This window comes from Olea europaea, chromosome 7 (genome assembly GCF_002742605.1).
Source record: "Olea europaea var. sylvestris chromosome 7, O_europaea_v1, whole genome shotgun sequence".
Classification (NCBI taxonomy): Eukaryota; Viridiplantae; Streptophyta; class Magnoliopsida; order Lamiales; family Oleaceae; genus Olea; species Olea europaea.
This window is the reverse complement of record NC_036243.1, coordinates 4,000,372-4,025,499: the sequence shown is the minus strand read 5'-3', so window position 1 is coordinate 4,025,499 and position 25,128 is coordinate 4,000,372. Positions and strand designations below refer to the sequence as shown.

The following is a 25,128-nucleotide window of genomic DNA, read 5'->3' as shown; positions in this document are numbered from 1 at the left end:
ATTTTCTATATTTCTGACAACATAAGAATCTTAAAATTGGTTCTTCTTTCCCACTAACTACGTTTATTTTTCACAAATACTCCAAATATTACCCGTTTAATAATAACTTCTACAAATATAATATGTATATTACAGTTTGTTATACGATTAATTATTATAACGCTTATAATCTACTGTGTTATAAATGTAACACTTAACATACTATGTTGTGCTTGAAATATACATGTAACCTATTGTGTTATGTCCACCTCCACCAACAACCACCTCCACTATAGTCATGCCATCCAAACTCATCTCACCACATCATCATCACCCCATCTCGTTGCCATCATGACCACAATCGCCATCATCCAAAAACACTGCAAAATCGGCATCACCACCACCTCAAAAGCACCACCATTGATGATGCCTATTTCCTCTAAAAAAAAAAAATCACAATTTGCCATTGCTGCCATTTTTGTGAAATAATTAAATAAATGCTCATTAAATTTCTCTCTAGGTTATTACTTACTATCTGAGCTAAAAAATAAATAAATAAATAAATTGTTACTCATTGCTCACTCATGTATTCAAATTATTACACATCCATCACAGAGTGAAATCTATTACTTCCACTTGAAGGAAATTTCTACGTGTTTACAGAAATCGGAGGTGACACAGTGATAACATTATATTGTCAAATTAATTAACTAAATGCTCATTAAACTCATCCCTAAACGATAATTGCTCATTAATCAAGACATAAATAAGGCATACTAGAGAGTTTATATATTTAAAGGAATGAAAAAACACAGAGCTCCGGGTCTAAGATAAGTGAAAAATTAATAGCTAAAGAGCTAACTTCATAATAATTTGTAAGTATTGATTACGTTAATTTTTGAAATTATTCTTGACTCTTCAGAAGAATATGAAGAGACGAAGAAATGAAAAGGAAGAATGTGAGATATTAGTAAAAGATATTGCAAGATAATGCTTCTATATCTATCTCTTCACTTACAAATCATAGCACTTCTATAGTGAGAATTGTACGATATTGATGTGGAAAAAATGACTTTGTTGAGCTAATTTTGGCACAATTTTAGGTGGGACTCGTTGGTTCAATTTGAAAAATCAAAGTTGATTTATGTTCTCTTTCGTAAAAACATCGAAATCATATATTAACTTGTCAAAATTGATGTTTGGGTGAATGAGAAATTGAAGTTCAAATTGGACTATTAGAATGTGGAGTTATGTGTTGGAGGAAAACCAATTAAGGTCTTTCCCACATAAAAAAAAGATGGAATAAAATACAACTTTATATATGGCTATACTTTGGAAGTGTTTAATCATTTGTAGCATAGAGGTGCTTTCCATGTCCTCGCGTATGGAGGTGCAAATCAAGGACTAAATTAGAATTTCAGATCTTGAACTAGTGTGCTGGCATGACTAGCTTATATGAATGTCAAACCGAACGGATCAAAAATTGGGCCCACGGGAGTTTCCAATTTTTGCTTTTAAGGACACTGTGTTACAGGCCTCAGTTCGCTGGTTTCTTCACTTCTGCCATTCAATTTAGTTTCAGTTCTGTTTGTAATTTTCTATTATGTTCTTCCAGTATATAAATAATATATTATATTCTGCTATTATTTGGCTAACAGTTGAAGTCTTGAGTATTAAAATTTAGCATATCACATTCATGCTTATAAGACTTGTATTTGGACATCCCTAAAGGTCGTCCGGGCTCAAGTCTAATCGATTGGTTGTATATCGTGATTAGAAATAAACACTTCTTATTCCAAAATATATTTTCCGACTAGGATGCATTCATTTTTAGCTACTGATTCTTGATGAGAATTAAGGTTCAAATACTTGTTTATTGCTTAGTCATAAAGGCATAAGAAATGGATTTTGGTTCTTTAATAGGGATGGCAACGGTGCGCGTATGGTACGGGTCGACCATTCCTACCCCCATCATGTTGGGTATTTTTGTTATTTTAACACATACTCATACCCAATTAAAGCGGGACGGGATCGGGGCGGATCACCTGTCCCATTTATTGCCTCATTTATTTTTTCTTTTTATTTTTTATTTATTTTATTTTTTGTCCTTAGTTAGTAAATATTATTACTTTTTTACCAATTTGTTCAAACAACTTATGTTCACTTTAAAAAAAATGATGATAAATCTAGTACTTTTGTTTGATAAAAACTTAAATTTGAAATTAACTTTAAATGGGGCAATGACCCTCGTCTCGTACCCTTCCATTTGCCCGGTTAGGCAGAGCTCCAAGGGTATCAGGCTGAACGGATTCTTTTCTCATCCCTATTCTTTAACTTTAGATGGTTGCATATATTTTTTAGATACTTGTGCTGGCACCCAAGATCAAGAATGCAGAGGTTGCTGCAGGCTCGACACCATTTATCTTTGGTGTCTAATATTTCTACACCGTGAGGATTATTGGTGATTTGGTGGTACTTTCGAACTTGAGGTAGTTATTCATAAGTTTGAGGAGCATAAATGTAGGAATGAGGCTGACGTGAGTGTTCACTAAAAGTGTATGTCGAAAGTGCACGGATCGAATTCAAGTAATAAGTGGACCTTTTGAGTCTGAATTGTCATCTCTCGAGAAATGTTTACTTTAGATTACACAACTTTAATTAATTTAATTCTAAGAATAAAAACAAACACACAATAAATATTTGATTTTGGAAAATAACTAAAAATCTAAAAAATAATAAAAATCTTGGGAATTTTGGAAGCAAACGTGGTCAGGATTCATGGTTTCGCTTAACAATCGTTTAATTAATTTCTCTAAAAGCCAATTAACAAATTACTCATTTATAACATTTGGCACAATCTTCCAATTTTAGTTAATTACCTCTCTCTCGATAGAAATTAATCGTAATTGATTGGTTTAATCTACTATATCTCTATATCGATTAAAAACAAACAACCACATTAACTCTATATGAAAATAGCTCATTGGATCATTTAGGGTTAGGGGTATGTCTTTATCCCCCACACAAATTTAGGGTTTCTACTATTTGATTTAAAATACACAATTTTTTCTCGAACAATGTACAAATCATAAACTATAATCATTCATTGGCCTCATAAATGAAAATACAATAACACATGAAAATGAGTAACTTAACATCAAAGAGAAAATATTAAAATTAATTAAAAATTAGTTTAAGTTAATGTCATAAATTCCAATACAAATGTTTAGCCCATGTTATATAACGGTAAATTTCATACTAATCATTGCAAGTTTGACAAAATAATGGAGAAAATGCAAAGTTATAGAAGACACCATTTTAGAGCTCGATCTTGCTTTCCCCAAATATTTTTCCACTTTTTTCTTGATGTTCTGCTTTTTCCATTGATTGTGTCCTCCAAAATATCAAGAAAATAAAAAGGAAAAAGAAAAGAAAATGAAAAAATGAGAAAAATAAAGAAGAAAGAAAAGAAAAGGATATAAAAAGAGGCGCTCCAGCCCGAAAGGAACAGAATCCAGAAAATCCCCAGCTCGTCTTTTTACAATTCAATTAAAACCCTTTTCAGAAAATTGCAATACAAGTCCCCAGAATTTTGGTCAAAAGGCAAAAAGGTTTCGAGCATTATTTTGATTTTAAAAATGGCACCTAGGCGTTGGAACAGTGGCGCCTAGGCGCATTTATGCAATTAAGTCCCTGAGATAATTGCATGGAAGGTCCCGCAACTTTGATTTTGTACAATTTGGTCCTCAAAATTTGACTTTTCTTTCAATTATGACCCAAAAACTGCAAGCCCATGTCCTCGAACATTTCTTACTTGTGCACTTTGGTCACCGACTTCACGTTTTTTGTATGCTTTTGATCCCTTTTTCACTCCATTTTGCTTTGTTCTTTTTTCTTGGATCATTTTTTCCTACAAAAGCAATAATTACATAATTCTGAATAGAAATTTGCTCATTTAATCAAAATTTGGGCTTATTTAGGTATTAGAGTGTGCAAAAATATGCTTATCAAATACCTTCAAATTTAAGCTCTTGCTCATCCTGAGCAAGATTAGGTACTAACATAATCATATAAAATGAGATAAAGATCAACACAATAGATAACTTGTCATCAATGAGTGTAAAATTTTATAATCAATTCACAAATATGTTCCAAGTAATACTAGCATAAATAATTTGAGCTTATCTGATGTTTAATCAGTGTGTGTGTGTGCATAATCACTTTTAATTGTCATTTAAATTAGAAAAATGCTATCACGATGGAAAAATTTTCAAATTGGCTTCAACCCAACCCTTTATGGTCAAATATTTCCTTTCTCACCTGTGAGATTCACATTCCTCAAATAGATGTGCTCTTTTCTTTCTTGAGGTGTAAATCTAAAGGTTGCTCTCAATCACTATTTTTTTTTCCCGCTTTAATTCGGTTGGGTCTAACCAGCAATCTCAATATTTAATCACGTGATGATTCTCTACTATATATATATATATATATATATATATATATATATATATATATTTTATTATTATTATTTTTTTTTGCTTTATTTCTTTATTTCTTTCTTAATCCGAATATCACGTTTTACCTCACTCCCGTAAGTTTTCTTCTCGATCCTTGTAGCGAGCTTTAAGTCGATAACTCCTCGATTGTTGAGGCCAAAGAGCTTTATGTCTTATTTTATATTCATCCGTATACATTTCTTTGAAGTGATTTTAAAATATGTATTTTTGATATAAATTTTCAGTTTGACAATGACCAACCTGCTTAACCATAGACTCGCCGACCCTGAGCTTTGACCGTGGCGATCTAAGAACTACAGTTCCAATCAAACAAAATTTCCACTCTAGTTTTATAGATTATAGTTGAAAAAATTGACTATGAATCCATTTAACATCTAGGGATAATACATATAGAAAATGTTATTACTGGATAACTCCAGCTGAATGATATCAAAATTAGTATTCTTTTAGAAAATAATAATGATTTATCTTTACCAACCCTGTGACTGATAAATTAGCACTTGAAGGATGTGTTCTGCAAACCACGTTAGACTAAGTTAATTTAGTCATTATACTAACAAAATAATATCTTATCTTATCCGGCTTAAACACATCTTCACTGTCATCACTATGTTATCTACTCGCTTCAAAAGAATAAAAACTAAATTCTGCTATTATTTGGCTAACAATTGAAGTCTTGAGTATTAAAATTTAGCATATCACATTCATGCTTATAAGACTTGTATTTGGACATCCCTAAAGGTCGTCTGGGCTCAAGTCTAACCAATTGGTTGTATATTGTGATTAGAAATAAACACTTCTTATTCCAAAATATATTTTCCGACTAGGATGCATTCATTTTTAGCTACTGATTCTTGATGAGAATTAAGGTTCAAATGCTTGTTTATTGCTCAGTCATAAAGGCATAAGAAATGGATTTTGGTTCTTTAATAGGGATGGCAACGGTGCGCGTATGGTACGGGTCGACCATTCCTACCCCCATCATGTTGGGTATTTTTGTTATTTTAACACATACTCATACCCAATTAAAGCGGGACGGGATCGGGGCGGATCACCTGCCCCATTTATCGCCTCATTTATTTTTTCTTTTTATTTTTTATTTATTTTATTTTTTTGTCCTTAGGTAGTAAATATCATTACTTTTTTACCAATTTGTTAAAACAACTTATGTTCACTTTAAAAAATGATGATAAATCTATTACTTTTGTTTGATAAAAACTTAAATTTGAAATTAACTTTAAACGGAGCAATGACTCTCGTCTTGTACCCATCCCATTTACCCAGTTAGGCAGGGCTCCAAGTGTATTAGGTTGAACGGATTCTTTTGCCATCTCTATTCTTTAACTTCGGATGGTTGGATATATTTTTCAAATACTTGCACTCGCACCCAAGATCAAGAATGCAGTGGTTGCTGAAGGCTTGACACCATTTATCTTTGGTGCCTAATATTTCTACAACATGAGGATTATTGGTGATTTGGTGGTACTTGTGAACTTTAGGTAGTTATTCATAAGTTTGAGGAGCATAAATTTAGGAATGAGGCTGACGTGAGTGTTCGCTAAAAGTGCATGTCATAAGTTCATGAATCGAATTCAAGTAATAAAGTGGACCTTTTGTGTCTGAATTGTGATCTCCAAGGAATGTTTACTTTAGATTACACAACTTTAATTAATTTAATTCTAACAATAAAAACAAACACATAATAAATACTTGATTATGGAAAATAACTAAAAATCTACAAAATAATAAAAATCTTGGAAATTTTGGAAGCAAACGTGGTCGGGATTCAAGGTTTCGCTTAATCGTCGTCTAAATAATTTATCTAAAAGCCAATTAACAAATTACTCATTTATGATGTTGGACACTATCTTCCAATTTTAGTTAATTATCTCTCGAGAGAGAAATTAACTCTGATTGATTGGTTTAACCTACTAAATCTTTATATCGATTAAAACCAAACAACTGCATTAACTCTATGTGAAAATAGTTCATTGGGTCACCTAGGGTAAAGGGTGTGTCTCTATCCACCACACAAATCTAGGGTTTCTATTATTTGGTTTAAAATGCACAATCTTTTCTCGAACGATGTACAAAACATAAAATATAATCATTCATTGGCCACATAAATGAAAATGCAATAATAACAATAGTAAAATCACATGAAAATAAGTAACTTAACATCAAAGAGCAAATATTAAAATTAATTAAAAACTAGGTTAAGTTAATGTCATAAATCTCAATACAAATGTTTAGCCCATGTTATATAAATGGTAAATTTCATACATTACATTACAAGTTAGATAAAATAATGGAGAAAATGCATAGTTATAGATGAAATCATTTTAGTTCTGGATCTTGCTTTCCCCAAATATTTTTCCACTCTTTTCTTGATGTTCTGCTTTTTCCATTGATTGTGTCCTCCAAAATACCAAAGAAATAAAAAGGAAAAAGAAAAGAAAATGAAAAAAATGAGAAAAATAAAGAAGAAAGAAAAGAAAAAGATATAAAAAGAAGGCGTTCCAGCCCGAAAGAAGCAGAATCCAGAAAATCCCCAGATCTTGTCTTTTTACAATTCAATTAAAACCCTTTTCAGAAAATTGCAATACAAGTCCCCGGAATTTTGGACAAAGGGCAAAAAGGTCTCGAGCATTATTTTGATTGTAAAAATGCGCCTAGGCATTGGAACAGTGGCACCTAGGCCCCCAGTTTCTGTTTTCAGGGGGGAAAAAAACTGATTTTTGTCATTTATGCAGTTAAGTCCCTGAGATAATTGCATGATAGTCCCTCTCAAATTTGATTTTGTACAATTTGGTCCTCAAAATTTGACTTTTCTTTCAATTATGCCCCCAAAATTGCTTTGTTCTCTTTGGTCACCGACTTCACGTTTTTGTACACTTTTGATCCCTTTCCACTCCATTTTACTTTGTTCTCTTTTCTTGGATGATTTTTACCTACAAAAGCAATAATTACATAATTGTGAATAGAAATTCGCTTATTTAATCAATATTTAGGCTTATTTAGGTATTAAATGAGTGTGCAAAATTACGCTTATCAAATGCCCTCAAATTTAAGCTCTTGCTCATCCCGAGCAAGATTATGTACTAACATAATCATGCAAAATAAGATAAGGATCAACACATTAGATAACTTGTCATCAATGAGTGTAAAATTTTATAGTCAATTCACAAATATGTTCCAAGTAATACTAGCAAAAATAATTTGAGCTTATCTAATGTTCAATTAGTGTGTGTGTGTGTGTGTAGTCACTTTTATTCCAAGAGCTCGGATCGAATCGTATATCAATACCGATTCGATCCGAGCTCTCTTATTGAATTGCTCATTCAATGAGCATTATCCTCTAAATTAGAAAAAGATTGTCACAAAGGAAACATTTTCAAATTGGTTTCAGCCCGACCCTTTGTGGTTAAATATTTCCTTTCTCGTTTGTGAGATTTACATTCCTCAAATAGATGTGCTCTTTTCTTTCTCGAGGTGTAAATCTAAATGTTTCTCTCAATCACTATTTTCCTTTCCTGCTCTAATTTGGTTGGGTCTAATCGACAATCTCAATATCTAATCACGTGATGATTCTCTACTAATGAGTGCTTACACATTTAAGCTTGTACTAAACAATTCAAACTCACTACTTATCTAAACCCAAATATCAAATACAATTGCACAACAACAAATAAAATTTCTTCTTTTTTTTCCTCTATTTTTTTTTTTTTTGCTTTATTTCTTTTTTAATCCGAATCTCTTGTTTTACTTCACTCTCGTAAGCTTTCTTTTTGACCCTTGTAGCGAGCTTTAAGTCGGTTACTTCCCAGTTGTTTAAAGGGTATCGGGTTTTGAAATAACCCTATGGACTTGAGTCAAAAAGGTTAAGAAGTGAGATCTAGAATTCAACAAGTATAATAACATTCCTTTTGATTTTTTATTTTTTATTTTAAGCACAAAAAAAAGGGGTTTACTCATTACCTAGCTTATACTTGGCAAAAGATACCCCACACAAATATTTTCAACATTCATGGAATCAATACACTTCTAGATAATATCCTTCATCCGCTCGACCATCCTCAAACTTATCTTATAATATGGTTAAGTCGAAGAGAAGTGGATATATGTTGATATAAAATTTTCAAACAACTCACAATCTAGTTCAACCGTTTCAAAAATCTCTCCATCAGTTAAAAAATTTCCACATCTAGATAATAATTAATCATGATTATTGTACTCAACGTAATTCAAGATCTTAAAATGGATAAACAATTTTTGAAAAAAAAAATATAGGTACAAATAGCATATTTGGTCATATATCATGAATCAATAACAATTTTAAACATCAAGCAATCCTAAACCAGCAAGACTATCCAACATGTCAACACAAAATCACCAATTTAAGCATAATCACTCTCAAACTTAAATTACACATTGTCCTCAATGTGTAAAGAAGTAGATAAAGAGAAGAAGGAGTTTAACGAGACTTCCCTAATTGAACATTTTAGAAGAGGTACCAATACTTGACTTGGACTTGCGATGCTTTCAATGAGTTTTGGCAAGTGACCTTCTTGTACACAATTTACTCCCATACTTGTGAGAAATCGTAGATATGTGGGACTTCAAAAATTACCCACAAAAAATGATGGTTAATTAAATAAAAATAAGAAAATACATAAAATTAAATAAAAGTATTAAAAATTTAAAAATTGGGCTGCCTCCTAACAAGCAATTTTTTTTATAGATTTTAGCTCAACTTTGGCCTTGAATCATGGGCACCTAAAGAAGGCTTTAGATGCCTTGCCCAAATTTTTTTTTTCTTCATTTGGCTTTGTTCCAGTTCTCATTTGATCTCCAAACCTCGACATTGTCCTTTTCAATTTAGTAGGACTTCTCTATTCCATCTGACATAACTTCAACTATGTAGACTTCCACTGCTACATAGTGTTTAATTACAAAATCAAAATTCTGGACAATCAATAAAGTCAAAAGAATATATGTTGATTTCATCCTCATTAATTGCCACTTCTTTACTTGATTCCTTTGTGATCAATTCTCCACTCTTTTTAATCTCTTCTACCATAATCGATATATCCTCGAGTTAAATGACATGTCCACGGTCTAGATCCACAGGCAGTGAGAAGTTGGTCTCATTGATTGCATTAAGCGGATTATACCCCCATTGTTGAAATCATTCCCACTACATGTAGTCTCCCATAAGCATATCATTTTCATCCAATTTGGCAAGCTCTTTGAAATACTTTGCAATTACCTTTTCATTCAGTAGGAAAGGGCCATCTCCTATAAGCTTAACAACGTCATCTCAATTGTAAGGTATCAAATCTCCCGCGAGCATGTACCCTTCATCATTTTTGTCAATGGCTTGTTTTCGACACCTCAAATATTTTCTAAACTTCAGAAGTTTCAACGTGTATAAAACTAGTATACAAAAACAAACAATTCCCATTACAATGCATCGCGTAACAATTTTCACAACATGGATATCCTCCAAGCACATCTTGACTTTCCATATAGAGATTTGTCATTGAAACAATTTTGTTACTTTTCCAAAGTCAGAATACTGCAAATATTTGAAACGTATAGGGAGAGAAAATAAACACAAGGTAGATTAATAATACGGGGCTTAGCCAAAGCACACAAAAACAAAAGCAATTAAAGATAAATAAAAAGAAATTGTTAAAACTAAAATTAACTAAAGTGGTAATCAAAATAAAAACATTTCTCAACAACAGTGCTAAAAACTTGTTTGATAAAAGTGCATGCCGCAAGTGCATGGATCGCGTTCAAGTAATAAAGTTGATCTTTTAAGTCCGGATTGTCAATACCTCGGGGAATGTTTACTTTAGATTACACAACTTTAATTAATTTAATTCTAACAATAAAAATAAACACACAATAAATATTTGATTTTGGAAAATAACTAAAAATCTACAAACTAAGAAAATATAAAAATTTTGGGAATTTTGGAAGCAAACGTAGTTAGGATTCATGGTTTCGTTTAACCGTTGCGCGATTAATTTTTCTAAAAGCTAATTGACAAATTACTCATTTACGATGTTAGACCCGATCATTCAATTTTATTTAGTTACCTCTCTCGAGCGAAATTAATCCTAATTAATTGATTTAACATACTATATTTCTATGTCGATTAAAATCAAACAACCGCATTAACTCTTTGTGAAAATAGCTCATTAAGTCACCTAGGGTTAGAGATCCCCTACACAAACATAGGGTTTCCACTATTTGATCTAAAATGCACAAGCTTCTCTCGAACGATATACAAATCACTAAAAATAATAATACATTGGTCAGATAAATGAAAATGCAATAATAACAGTAGTAAAAACACATGAAAATAAATAACTTAACTTCAAAGAGCAAATATTAAAATTAATTAAAAAGTTATGTTAAGTTAATGCCGTGAATCCCAACACAAATATTTGGCCCATGTTATATAAATAGTAAAAAGGAAAATATTTTATACAATACATCGCAAATTTGACAAAAAAAAATAAAGATATGCAAAGTTATAGATGAAACCTTTTTAGAGCTTGATCTTGCTTTTCCCAAATATTTTTTCACTTTTTCTTGATGTTCTTCTTTTACTATTTATTGTATCCTTCAAAATACCAAGGAAATAAAAAGGAAAAAGAAGAGAAAAATAAAGAAGAACGAAAAGAAAAAAAAAAGACGCTCCACCCCAAAAGAAGCAGAATCCAGAAAATGCCCCAGTTGTTGTCTTTTTACAATTCAATTAAAACCCTTTTTCAGAAAATTGCAGCACAAGTCCCCAGAGTTTTGGATAAAAAAGCAAAAATGTCCCGGGCCTTGTTTTGATCATAAAAATGGCGCCTAGGCCCAATTTCTGTTTTCAAGGCCCAAAAAAAAAGGATTTTTGTCATTTTTGCAGTTAAGTTCATGAGATAATTGCATAGCAGGTCCGTCAACTTTGATTTTGTACAATTTTGTCCTCAAATTTTGACTTTTCTTTCAATTAAACCCCTAAAATTGGCAACATAGGCCCTTGAACTTTCAGTATGTGTGCACTTTGGTCCCCAACTTCACATTTTTGTATGCTTCTGAGCCCTTTTCGCACCATTTTGCAGTGTCCTTTTTTTGGGTGATTTTTACTTACAAATGCAATAACGATATAATTGTGAATAGAAATTCGCTCATTTAATTAATATTTTAATATTATTTAGATATTGAACGAGTGTGCAAAAACACACTTACCGGTGAGCTAGGCTCAAAAGGCGTAATAATTATACTATCCACATATATTGGGTGAGTACATGGCAAACAACTTTTGCACTCTTTTGCTGCTTAAATCTGTTCTGCACATAAATACATGTACATACATAGATATTATATCTGAAATGAACAACATACTAATTGATCTTCAAATACAGCATGATTCAACTATCATGCGTATATTATCAACACATTTGTACATTCACGTTGGACTGCATAGACCATAGCTCCAATGGTGGGTGAGATGGTCGCGTGAACTTCGACACTCAAATCAGATGGTGAAGTATTTTTGGGTGTGGGTAAAACACAATGTAGGGAAGTATATTGTTACTAGGTTTTGGTACTTATTGTTTGTCAACCATTCAAAAACTTATCTTTAAAGGAGAGAGACTTGAGTATTTACAGGTAGAAGAGGCCCTCTCTGATTGCTTGACATGCGACTTTATTTTAAGTGCTTAATTGTCACATTCAATTGTGTCAATTCATAGTCATCAAATGCATGTGGTTCCATAGCCTAAATATGAGTTGAAAGTTGTGATCTGATTGGACAACGTTGTTGCAAAGTATCGCATCAATCATTTTGCTCAGTGTACTATTACAATTTGGCTAAGGCAAGGGTTGCAGCAAATGTCATTGCCTCAGATACATATTATAGAGGAGAAGTGACGCATCATCTTAGATAACAATAATATTCTAGGTTAGGCATTTAGAGGCATGGCCCAATCACCTCGAAAAAGACATTGAAAAAATAATGCTAAATGTAGCGCTGACCTTGCGTGAATCTTTACGCTACCTGTCTCATGGGCAAAGGCGTAACACAACTGTACATAAATAAGAGAAAACAAAAGACGGCATATTACCAACACTTGGATAATCTGACTTTGCGCCATTAACTACTGGTTGGCCGTTGATAGTAATAAACCTTTTAAAGTGTATGCTACCAAGCTGTTCTTTAATAATCTTTGTGTATGGCTGAAGCCCATTTATTGGAACAAGGACTAATTCTCAATTTCCCAAGACAAAAACTTCATAAATTTTTTACGGGTGAAAAGTTCCGCAAGGACCATCCTTCATATAATGATATCAGAATTTGTAGTTATTTATGTATAAGTTGCTCATATAAAATATTATTGGAACCTCTGAAGAGCAACAAGAAGATTTATTTATTTTTTATTTTTTTAGTTAGACCATCATACTAACTACAATTAACCAATGAGAGATATATGAATATCTTGTATGACAACAGCAGCGTCGAAATATTGGTGTACAAAATATAAATGGCTCGATACAAGGAATTTTATTTATTGAAATCAAGGGAATAGATGTATTCTTTTTCTTTTGCTCAAGTTTTGTTCCAATATATTTTTTGACAAGATTTTAACGAGGTAGTATTTCCAAATTTTGATAATTATTTGTATTTTTCCCTTCACTTGGTGTTTTGTCCCATTGAGTTTTTGCAGGGGCCTTTAACGTAGCGGTTATTATAAATAGTGATTGAAGGAGAAATGTTGTAAATAATAAATAATGATGAATGACTAGTTACTCTTATTGAATTTATATAACTTTTCAACTTAGGCAATGTTTTATAGGCTTATATTTTCCATGAAAAATGGAATTTATTTTCCATCTTTTATGTGTATGATGGCACAAATTTGACATAGAATTCCTTTTCCATCTTTTGTTGCCACATTTCAATTCCCACCAAATTGTGGAATTTCAATTCCCACCATTGGAATTTCAATTCTCACCAAAATGGTGGGAATTGAAATTCCATCTTTTGAAGTATTTTATTTTTATTTTTTATCTTGCAATTGAAACAAATTTTAAGAATTATTGTAATAAATTCCATCTCTTTAATTAATAATTTTCATGTAAAATAAAGCTAAACGAACACTAAAAGATAGATAATTTTCTTGAATTTTTTTTGGCAATGTAAACAAATTTCATCTCCAATACCAGTAATTTTTATCTCTTTAATTGACAATTTTCATGTAAAACAAAGTCAAACAAACACAAAAAAATACTTTTATTTCAACATTTTCCACGTAGAAAATTATACCAATCAAACACAATAATTTACAATTCTTAGGAAAATAATTTCTAGACAATTCAATTCCCTGAAATTTGTTTCTTTCTACCCAAATTCTATCTTTACAATCAAACGGACCCTTACTGTAAAGTATATTTTTTTCAAATTGTATTTCTCATTGAAATTTTATATAAATCAATTATTATAAGAAACTAAACTTGAGACTTGATCTTCAATTCTCTTATATTGTTCACTCTTTTTAACTTAGTTTTATAACATAAATGGCCTGATTATCCAGTTATAAAAAATAAAGAATAAATATAATTTACACCTTATTTTTTTGTGAAGTACGTCAAGTCACAATTGCAGTCGTAATTTTTTGCTTTGCTCATTTAGGCACTTACATCTCTAATTTTTTTTATTTTTTTCATACTATAATCTCAATCTTATTTTATCTAGTTCTTGATGACAATCAAAAAATCCATTAGGATGAAGATTTGTAACAAGAAAGATAAAAAATAAATATATAAGCTTGACAATATATTTTTCCCACATGAACATAATATTTGGACAGAAATCGTTATCTGAGACAGCATGTATTAATTAATGAAAGATTAAAATAAAAAGTGATGAAAAAGTAGGAGATATAAGTCTAAAACTGAACAAAATTAGAGGATCTTCATTTTAGTTAAAATGTTGTGCAGTTAAAAAAATTATTATGTGAATATAATTATAAAAAATAAATGAATGGTGCTAAAAAACGGATACATTTTAAATCTGGCCCAACCGAAGTAGACTAATATAAAGCCCATACTAATACTATTGAAAACACCAAACAAGCCAATTTTGACTTTTCAAATTTAAATCTCGAAGAAGCGAGGCTAACGTTTAAACTCGATTTCATCTAGAAGTAGCAATGGAACAAGTTGAATGTTATTTCTTTCTATCACTATTTTTTAATCCATACTACGTATTAGTATATACTCCGATTTTGTTCTTTTACTATCAGTTGACAAGGTTGAAATTATTTTGTAAAATTCTTTATACAAATAATTTTGATTAGAACGAGTCTAATTTGACTACTGTCCAAAAACATTGCATGATTTGGTTTTTTGGCTCATGGGATTCATGAGTTGAGTCGAGCCACCCACAAGCCCATTCGATTATTATTTTTTAAAAATTGAAAAAATCCTCATTTTTTGGGACTTTGGATCAACTACTTTTAATGTGGATGGGGTTAAAATCATACAAGTGTAACATATTAATTCTAAAAAAATTTTAAATAGTCACAAAATTTAAGATAAACAACACTCACGACCTACGATGTTAGATCTTATAAATCTTCAAATATTAATGCGTCCAGTTTCTCTTGGATTAAGAGCACGGTGCCTTCTCAATTCTTTAAATGCATTAAACTCTCACTAAAATTTGAAATGAATGGTATATATTTCCACAGAGTTTGAAAAGCTACATAAATGACATCTTTTAACCAATTTTATATTTACATATGAATCCAGATTGGAATTTTTTAATATTGGCATTAACAAATTGACCACATTCATGACCTTCCAAAAAATTTTGAAACAATTCTTTATCATTTCTTAGAGTTCCATCTTTTAGAATATTTTCTTTCAATGCCATAATTAAAATTATACAGACAATGACACTAAAAGAGATCATTCGCAATAGGGAATTGTAGAAAGTGAGGCTATGGAAACAGTCAATTTGTTCAAGTCAATATTTAAAAAGTATGTTCATATGTAAATGTAGAATTGGTTGAACTCTGATTTGGAATAATATATAGAAGAAAGATGTAGAATAATATAATTTTTATTAGAATTGAACAAAAATATTTAAAACTAATTTAAAATATATTATTCCAACAATATGCTATATTCCGTTTATACTAGGTTTGAAGTCATCTAATATTTTTATGTATATTTTGAAACAGAAAACAAGTACAATTTTTATAACTTAGTTTACTGACATAAAAGTGGTTTAAGCTTATTGATAAATGTTTCTTGTTTTGGCCTTGGAGATTGGGGATCGAATCCGAGGGGTTACAATCAATTTTTATTATTTTTATTTTTTCATTTTTTGAAAAATTGGACTTTAGCATTTTTGGAAATATTCGTAGCCCTCCTTTAAAATTGGATTTTCAGTCCCCCCAATATTTGCTTCCTTTTCCATATTCCGTCACTTTTACATAATTTCATTGACTTTAGTGTCATATTTCCTCATGTTAGAAACACAAATTAATATTTTTGACGGGTAAAGTTGATATCTTTATATGTTCTTACCAAAGCTCATGAAAAATATATATAATTTTATTGACTCCCGCCGCTGTTTATCATCTTATTGGATGTCTAGTGATGTAAATATGTCCGACTAGCATATGCAGGGTTTAATAATTGGGTTTTATTAAATGAAAATGGTTGTTACCTAGTAATGCATAAGCTATGGGAGAACAGATCTAAAACTCTAAGTTTAGCATATTAAATTGATACCATTCTCAATCATTTATGTTTATTATGCAGTGTAGAAGGCATAAGAGAAGGATTTGGGTTCTTTCACTTTAATTGATACTATGGCTTGGCTTACCCCCAAGACCAAGAATTCAGTGGTTGGTAGAGGCATTTGTCTTTGGGTTCTGTCTATTTCTATGCCATGAGGGTTGTTAACCAACCTTCCATAAAAGTGGAGGTAGGAGATCTAGCTAACAACTAGGATACACTGTAGCTGCATGGAGGAATTTGCTGGTACTAATGAACAATCATGTTACTTGTGCAATTTATTTTACAACTTGGTTTACAATGCATAAGTTGACAAACAGCACTTCCATTTATTTGAAAAACTGCTTTTAAAATCAATGTTCAGAATTTTTTCAACACACTTGTCAACCAAGTTGTGCAAAAACATTGTACAAGTGACGTTATTCACTAATGAATTTCAAGTAGTAGAATTATAAATGAATGGGTTGGATGGATTTATAATTAACATAATCATGACTTCTCAAACATTAAGCATCAAGTTTAGTATGTTGCATTGTAATGAGGTTGCAGCCCTTCAAGTACACTCTCATCATTGATGTTACTTTCTGAGGAATCCATTGACTCACTCTCATCATTGAAATACCTGTACCTGGAAGGAGTCCAATGAAAGTAAAACTTATAAATGTTTAGCTTTCCAGCCATATCTGCATGCTCCACTTCTGTGTTAGATCTCACCAATTCCAAATTCCGTATTTGTAGTTTGCCTTTTAATTTCTTCAACTTTCCCAGCTCATCAATTCGACAACCTTCCTCGTCACTCACACAAAATAATGGTAACGTTTGAAGGCAAGATAAACTTCCGATTTTAGGTGGCATCTTGAAATCCTTGGTAACAGTGTCAATACAGAGATGCTTTAAACGAGTCAAGAATCGCAGATCTCTAGGAAGCCTTCGAATCTCGCGATAAAGGTAGTGCCATAGAATCCTCAAAGTTTGCAAATTGTAGAGCTTGCAGATAGATTCTGGCAGAGTAGTGAGATCTTTATTGTCGGACACATCAAGATATCTCAAATGTTTCAGGGTGCCAATTGATGTTGGCAATTCTTTAATATTTGCATTACATAGCTTTAGAGAATGCAAATGCTTGAAGTACGGTAAAATTCCATCTGGTACGTTGCTTCTTAAGAACAAGGTGTGGAGATAACTTGCTCTCTCTTTTATGTCCTTGACCATTTCCTCTCCAATTGATTCTATTGCAAGGTGTCTAACTTGAAGAATGTCATCAACAGTGAGACCCTCCGTATTCATGAAACTTTCTGATTTCGAAACTAAACATGCAAGATCATGGACAAGATCGTGCATTTTGCAGCTTATGATATTGCCATACTTGTCCTTTTCGGGCTCTTGGAAGAAGAAATTTTGCAACAAAATATTAAAATATTTATTGCCTGTAGTCTCCATCTCACTTTCTTGATTGTTTGGAAGAAGTCCTTCCGACATCCAGAGCTGGATTAAGTCTTCTCTATCCATGATCGAATCCTTGATAAATATTGAACAAAAGGCAAAACATTTTTTCAGTGATGAAGAAGGTAAGCGATCATAGCTTACCTTTAAGACTTGCAACACACCCTTCTCCCCCTCTTCAAGATTTGAAAGCCCAGACTGTAGAACTGAATCCCACTCTTCTATTTCCTTTCCTTGCAAAACTCTTCCAATCACATTTGCTGCTAGAGGTAAACCTCTACATTTGCGAGCAATCTCCAGTCCAATAATCGCAAATTTTTCCAATACTTCTTTATCTTGAAATATCATTGTTCTGATTATGGACCAGCATTCATCAGCTGTTAATGACCTCAATCTGCATGGACGATTGCAAGTGTTCACAGTAGATACCACCTTTTCCTTACGTGTGGTGACGATAATGAAATTTCCTTTATTGGAGCTAGCTCCCACCAGTGTATTTTTGAATTCATCCCAATCTTCTGTTTCTTCATTCCATAAATCATCGAGAACTAGCAAGTATCTTTTGTTTTTTAATTCCTCTGCAATCTTTTGAACAACAGCTTGCTTGCTACCTCCGCCAAAATCTTTGCCCGATAATAATTCCAGAATCCTTTTGAAAAGCGTCAGCTGATCAAAATTTTCTGATACACAAACCCAAATCCTTTCGTCAAAATGGGTTTGTGTACGATGGTGATTGTAGATCTTGCGTGCTAAAGTCGTCTTGCCAAGCCCTCCCATTCCGACTATGGGAAGGACTGAAAGGACATTATTGATCGAGCTGGTTATCATCTCCAGTATTTCTGATTCATCAATTTCTCGTCCAATGACAATTGGATCAATAGCAAAGCTGGTAGTTTCCATGACTGGAGGCTTTGCCAGAGGATAATCTCTAACTCTGCTGAGGCCGAGGCGATCAGCTTCGTTGTTCATCTTTTTGAAGTTGGCATTTATGTCCTTGATTTTGTGGGCCATCTCCCGTTGAAATGTCAAAGCGGTATTAGTACAGCATGGGATGTTTAAGCACCTAAGCCCCTGTTTGATTAACATTAAATTACATTACATTACATTTCATTTTTCTCTCTCCTATTTTCAACCATACAATCTTCTATAAAATAATATTACACGTAAATCGAAAACTTTACTTTCTTTTTCAACCACTCATTTTTCTAAAAAATACTATTCCCCCCATTACCATTTTCAGGTAATGGGGGCCAAACAGGGGCTAATCTCGTCCTCGGTTTCTATTGTACGACGCAAATCTTCATATTGGATCTCGTCTAAGACAATGTCGGCATGATCTGCAGCATCCTTGAGGTCCTTAAGCCAGCTTTTAACATCCCCGTCGATGATTTCACGCCTTGCAGCACCTTCCAAGACTTGGTTGACCTTTTCCAAGTATTTTTTTAGGCTTGCTAGTTCGTTCTTGAAACCACGCATAAGATTGATTTCGTCAGCAGCTACCGCATACAACTTCTCCAGTATAAATTTCACGCCTTCGATAGCCACGGCTTCCATTTTATTTCTTGCTTTGGAAATTTGGTGAGAGAGAGAGAGAGAGATTTGGATGCAGATTGCAAAGTGGAGTTGTTTGGGGTGTAAATTATTTTTTTCGTCTTCTCTGTTTAAGAAGGGGACACAAATTGAATTATTCAATACCATTTATTATTGCAGAATGGACCCAATTATCTAGCTAAGGACAATTTGATATACTCATTTATTGAATTCTACGTCTCTCTCTACCGACCAAAGCATACACCGTATAATTCAAATCCAAAATTCCGATTCCAAAGCAAGAAAATGGATGAAACGCCTTTGGTTCCTGCCATTTTCCAACTTGTAGTGGAGAAATTAGTCTACAATCATGATTTCTGAATACTAAATTAGGTACCATAACTTTATGAATTATGCACAACTTCCATTTTCATTTGCATAAACTAACTAATTCGGTAACATTGCAAGCGGAGATTTTAACAGTGTTCAGCTTGATTTAAAAAAATAAAAAAGTATGATTAAAGAGCTATGAAAATAATTGTCCACTACTTTTTGATTTCTTAATGGGTGATATTATAAAAGTACGTTTAAAAGAGTTAAGAAAATAATTTTGTTCCTTACTTTTAGATTTCTAAATGGGTAATTATATTTATACCACCTTTATTGTTTATTTTACTATATTTTAATTGTAATAAATGTTTTCAATTTTTTCACCTCATTAACATATTTTATCTTTTGTGACCAGCAACCACGTGGAATCTTTATATTTTTTTAATCTTTTAGTCAGAATTATTTACGCGTGCAATAATTTTCAAATTAAAACCCAATGTCTTGTAAAGAACAATTTGATTCCAACTCAAATATCGATACGTACTTCTCTCTCTATAATATAAGTCACCTAACAGTCTGATTTAGCTATATTAAATTGTTTTTTCTACTCTGTTTCGGATCCCTTGAGTAGTTTTTCCCCTAATTTTTGAATGAATGGTCCTAATGGTCATTGGACTTTGTAAAAAGTTTATAAGAAGTCACTGAACTTTGCAAAATATTTTTACAGGGTCACTAAACTTTAAAATCATCTAAATAGTCACTGAATTTTGTAAAAAGTTTCCCAATTCGGTGACCTCTTGAGAAACCTTTTGCAAAGTTAAGTGACCCCGTGAAAATATTTTGCAAAATTTAGTGATTATTTAGGTGATTTTTAAAGTTTAGTGACTCCATAGAAACCTTTTGCAAAGTTCGGTGACCATTTAGGTAATTTTTAAAATTCAATGAGCCTTTGAAAATTTTTTTGCAATGTTCAATGACCATTTGGACAATTCACTCCTAATTCAAATGCTATAGAAATTATTTTAATCTGACAGATATTTTCAACAATTGGCCATTTTCTTCTGCTTGCAACAATACACAGAAAGGGATAAAATGAAGCTCTTGTGCAGAAAGCTCTTAATTTAACCGACTGTGCTTTAATTTGAATTCAAGTTTCGTAACGAAGTTTTAATTCAATTTTTAATTTTGATAACTTCGTCCAATTTCAATTCACTGAAATCAGTGACATGATCGTCAACAAATGACGTTAATCACACGTGGTTGTTAGTTATTGACTTGAATCAAGTGCAACTTTACTGAAATAAATTTATTTACTGTTGCATCATCAATTTCAATCCATCCATCCAAGTAATGGAATTGGACTGAGTTATTTAATTGAAATCTGTTGATTACTAAAATTGTCGTTGAAATTATAGATCAACTGAAGAGAAATTTTGCAAGATATCGTTGTCTAATTGCTAGAATATTACAAATTCCAATTTCAGAGCAAGAAAATGGATGAAATGCCTATGGTTCCTGCCAATTTCCAGCTTGTAGCGGAGAAGTCTGTCTAAAATCATGATTTGTTAATACTAAATTAGTCACCCAACATTATGACTTATGATACTTAAAACCATTAATCACTACATCCATTTCCATTAGAATTAAATAACAAATCTAATGACATTGCTAGCTGAGATATTAACCATTTTTACCTTAGTGTCTCATTTGACCCAAAAAAATAAAAATAAAATAAAGTATGATTAAAGAGAGATGAAAATAATTGTGTCCACTACTTTTGGATTTCTAACTGGATAATTATTGTCGTTAATCGCATCATATTTTAATTGCAATGAAGGTTTTCAATTTTTGTCCATTTTCGTACTTATATTCTTGAATTGTTTTCGTCTCATTAACATATCTTATCTAAGAAGACGGTTTCTGTCCAAATATTCCATTTGTTTGATGAAAATATTTCGTTGAAAATTTATATTTATCCTCCTAATGAAGTTTTTTGGCCATCAACATGGACAAATTGTGCTAATTAATAGGCTGAGAAGTAAAATACAATGAAAAATTATGGACATAACTACGAAATGAGCAAAAGTTTGGGACCTTCATTTCAATTAAAATATGGTACAATGTTCTAAAGAGTGTATACCATGGTTAGCTAGGAAGGCCAAGTTTCAAGGTTCTATGAATCTAAGCAAGCCAATGTGTAAAAAAAGCGTAAAAACGTAACAAGCGACAAGATCAAGATTTGTGTATAGGCTTACTTTTCAGAACATGTGGTGCATGAGCCAAAACTATAGTTTTGTAGTAAAATATCATAATGGAAAATACTCGGCACACATGATATAGTTGTCATGTTGACTGGTATAAGTCAAAAATTCAAGTGGTTTTGGAATTATAATACAGTTCATTAAGAGTTGATATATACTTGTTTATATTTCAAGTTTCATAGAATATTGAAATGATAACATATTTTTCATATTGTCGATGTCATTAATGTTCTTCTATACGTGAAATAAAATAAGATATTAGAAAAAAGGACACAACATTTCAAATAGTTATATTTCGACGAAGTCATCTTAAATGAAATCGAATCAAAGTATAATTACCCAATGTAACATAATTTAAATAAAATTACCAGTGGAGTTGTTCGTAGTGCAAAGAACAGGTGTGAGATTATCTCACGTCTTGCTAGCAGCCGCAGTGTGGAGGTTCGATTCTTGAGACATGGAATTGGACTCCTTGTAGACGCAGTGTACAGACAGCTCTTGTTCCTTGACTTGCTAAGGCACATCCCGCGATTTGCCTCTCTCACAAAACTCTAAAGACGGAGCGAGGGGGCCCTCAAGGTTGGGGTTCAACTTTTTTTTTTTTTTTTTTTTTTTTTTTAAAGAAAGGTACACAAATTGAATTATTCAATACCATGTATTATCGGAGAATGGGCCCAATTGTCTGGCTAAGGACAGATACCTACTCATTTATTGATTTTGAATTCTACATTTCTCTCTATACCGAATAAATCATACGCCGTATAATTCAAATCCAGATTCCGATTCCAAAGCAAGAAAAATGGATGAAACGCCTATGGTTCCTGCCACTTTCCAACTTGTAGTGGAGAAATTAGTCTAAAATCATGATTTCTTAATACTAAGCCCTTGTTTGACCTCCCATTTTTGGGAAAGAATGAATTTTTGAATAGTATATTGATGAGAAATGTGTGATTAAAAAATAATAAAAAATATTGATTTACATATAATATTATTTTATTGAAGAATATGGTTAAAATAATGTCAAAACACTGTTGAAAAATATATTTTTTTAAAAAAATGTGGCTCAAACAAGGGCTAAATTAGGTACCATAACTTTACTTTATGAATTACTCACAACTTCCATTTTCATTTGCATAAACTAACTAATTTGGTAACATTGCAAGTGGAGATTTTAACAGTGTTCACCTAGTGTCCCATTTGATTAAAAAGATTGAAAAAAAAAAAAAGAAAAAAAAAAAAAGAAGTTCCTATTAAAGAGCTAAGAAAATAATTGTGTCCACTACTTTTGGATTTTTTAATGGGTGATATGACAAAAGTATCTTTAAAGAGTTTTGAAAATAATTGTGTCCCTTACTTTTAGATTTTTAAATGGGTAATTATATTTATACCACATTTACTGTTTATTGTGCTATATTTAAATTGTAATAAAGGTTTTCAATTTTTTTTCCTCATTAACATATTTTATCTTCTGTGACCAGCAACCATATGGAATATTTATACTTTTTTAGTGTTTTAGTCAAAGTCATTTACGCGTGCAATAACTTTCAATTAAAACCCCAATGTCTCGTAAAGAACAATTTGATTCCAACTCAATTATCAATACTCACTTCTCTCTCTATAATATAAGTCACCTAACAGTCTGATTTAGCTCAATTAAATCGTTTTTTCCCTAATTTTTTTAACTTAATTAAGCCCCTGTTTGTTTCTCCTTTTTTTACTATTAAAATAATAAATATGACCGTTATCCATCATATTAAGCTACCAAATTTAAATTTCTACCTCTTTTATGAGGCCACAATGACTATATTTTTCATTCTCATTTTTACAAAAGTGGGAAACAAACGCTCTCAATTAAATATATCTCAAACGCTATAGAAATTATTTTGGTCTGACAGATATTTTCAACAACTGGCCATTTTCTTCTGTGCAACAACACAAAGAAAGGGATAAGCTGAAGCTATTGTGCAGAAAACTCATTTAATGGTACAAATTTTGTGACCTATCAATTCGATTCACCAGCAATCACATGTAATCTTTATATTTTTTGAAGAGTCAAGCTACATTGGAGAAACTTCACAGAAGTATTACAGACTCAATAGTGAGATGGATAGTTTATTTTTTGCAAAACAACACATGGACCCAACACCCATGTGAGAGCCAGTAAATATTCTGTGAATTTTTTCTGTACACTGAGAATAATCTTTTATTAGTCAGAGTCATTTAAGCGTACAATAACTTTCAATTAAAAACCCAATGTCTCGTAAAGAGCAATTTGATTCCTACTCAGTTATCGATACGGACTTCTCTCTCTACCATATAACCTAGCAGTCACCTAACAAATTGGTGCTCTTAAAGTGATAATACCGAGACGAAATGAATTTGATGAAATGCTAATTGAAATGTAAATTACATCCTAAGTGGAATCTGCATTTGGGTCATTTGTAGGGCCATCTTTCCTTGTACTACAAGGGCCTAGTCGACATTCTTAACAACATCAGACTATAAATTACTGGGTAAATTCCATTTGTGGAAATTATACTTCTAATCTAGTGTCTATGGATAACTTTAATTTTCTTCAATAACTGCATTTTAACTTTAATTTAACAAATTTTAATTTAATTTGTAATTGTGGTAGTTCATTGAAATCAATGACATGATCGTCAACAAATGCTCGTTTTCGTACTTATATTCCTATATTTTTTTCGTCTCATTAACATATCTTATCTAAGCAGACGGTTTCTGTCCGAATATTCTATTACTTTGAGGTCCTCGTGATTTTTTTGGCCATCAGCATGGACAAATTGTGCTAATTAATAGGTTGAGAAATAAAATACAATGAAAAATTGGGGACATAACTATGAAATGAGCAAAAGTTTGGGACCTTCATTTCAATTAAAATATGGTGCAATGTTCTAAAGAGTGTAAACCATGGTTAGGTGGGAATGCCAAGTTTCAAGTTTCTACGAGTCTAAGCGGGTCTATGTCTGAAAAAAGCGTAAAAACGTAATTAAGAAACAAGACCAAGACTTGTGTATAGGCATACTTTTAAAACAAATGGTGCATGAGCCAAAACTATAGTTCTGTAGTAAAACATCATAATGGAAAAATACTCGGCAACATGATATAGTTGTCATGTTGAATGGTATAAGTCAAAAATTCAAGTGGTTTTGAAATTATAGTATAGTTCATTAAGAGTTGATATACTGGTTTATATTTCAAGTTTCATAGAATATTGAAATGATAACATATTTTTCATA

At 31.9% G+C, this 25,128-nt stretch overlaps 1 protein-coding gene across 1 annotated transcript; it reads right to left on the bottom strand.

Annotated features, from left to right (window-relative positions):
* Positions 1 to 16,699: 16,699 nt before the first annotated feature.
* Positions 16,700 to 18,851, bottom strand: LOC111396720 (putative disease resistance protein RGA3). The gene has a single exon (XM_023023197.1). It carries the CDS (start codon positions 18,834 to 18,836, stop codon positions 16,827 to 16,829), a length of 2,010 nt encoding a protein of 669 aa, XP_022878965.1. The 5' UTR covers positions 18,837 to 18,851; the 3' UTR covers positions 16,700 to 16,826.
* Positions 18,852 to 25,128: the final 6,277 nt, after the last annotated feature.

Excerpts from the sequence above, each read along its gene's own strand:
- LOC111396720 (XM_023023197.1), bottom strand. The coding sequence starts at position 18,836 with ATGTTAATCAAACAGGGGCTTAGGTGCTTAAACATCCCATGCTGTACT.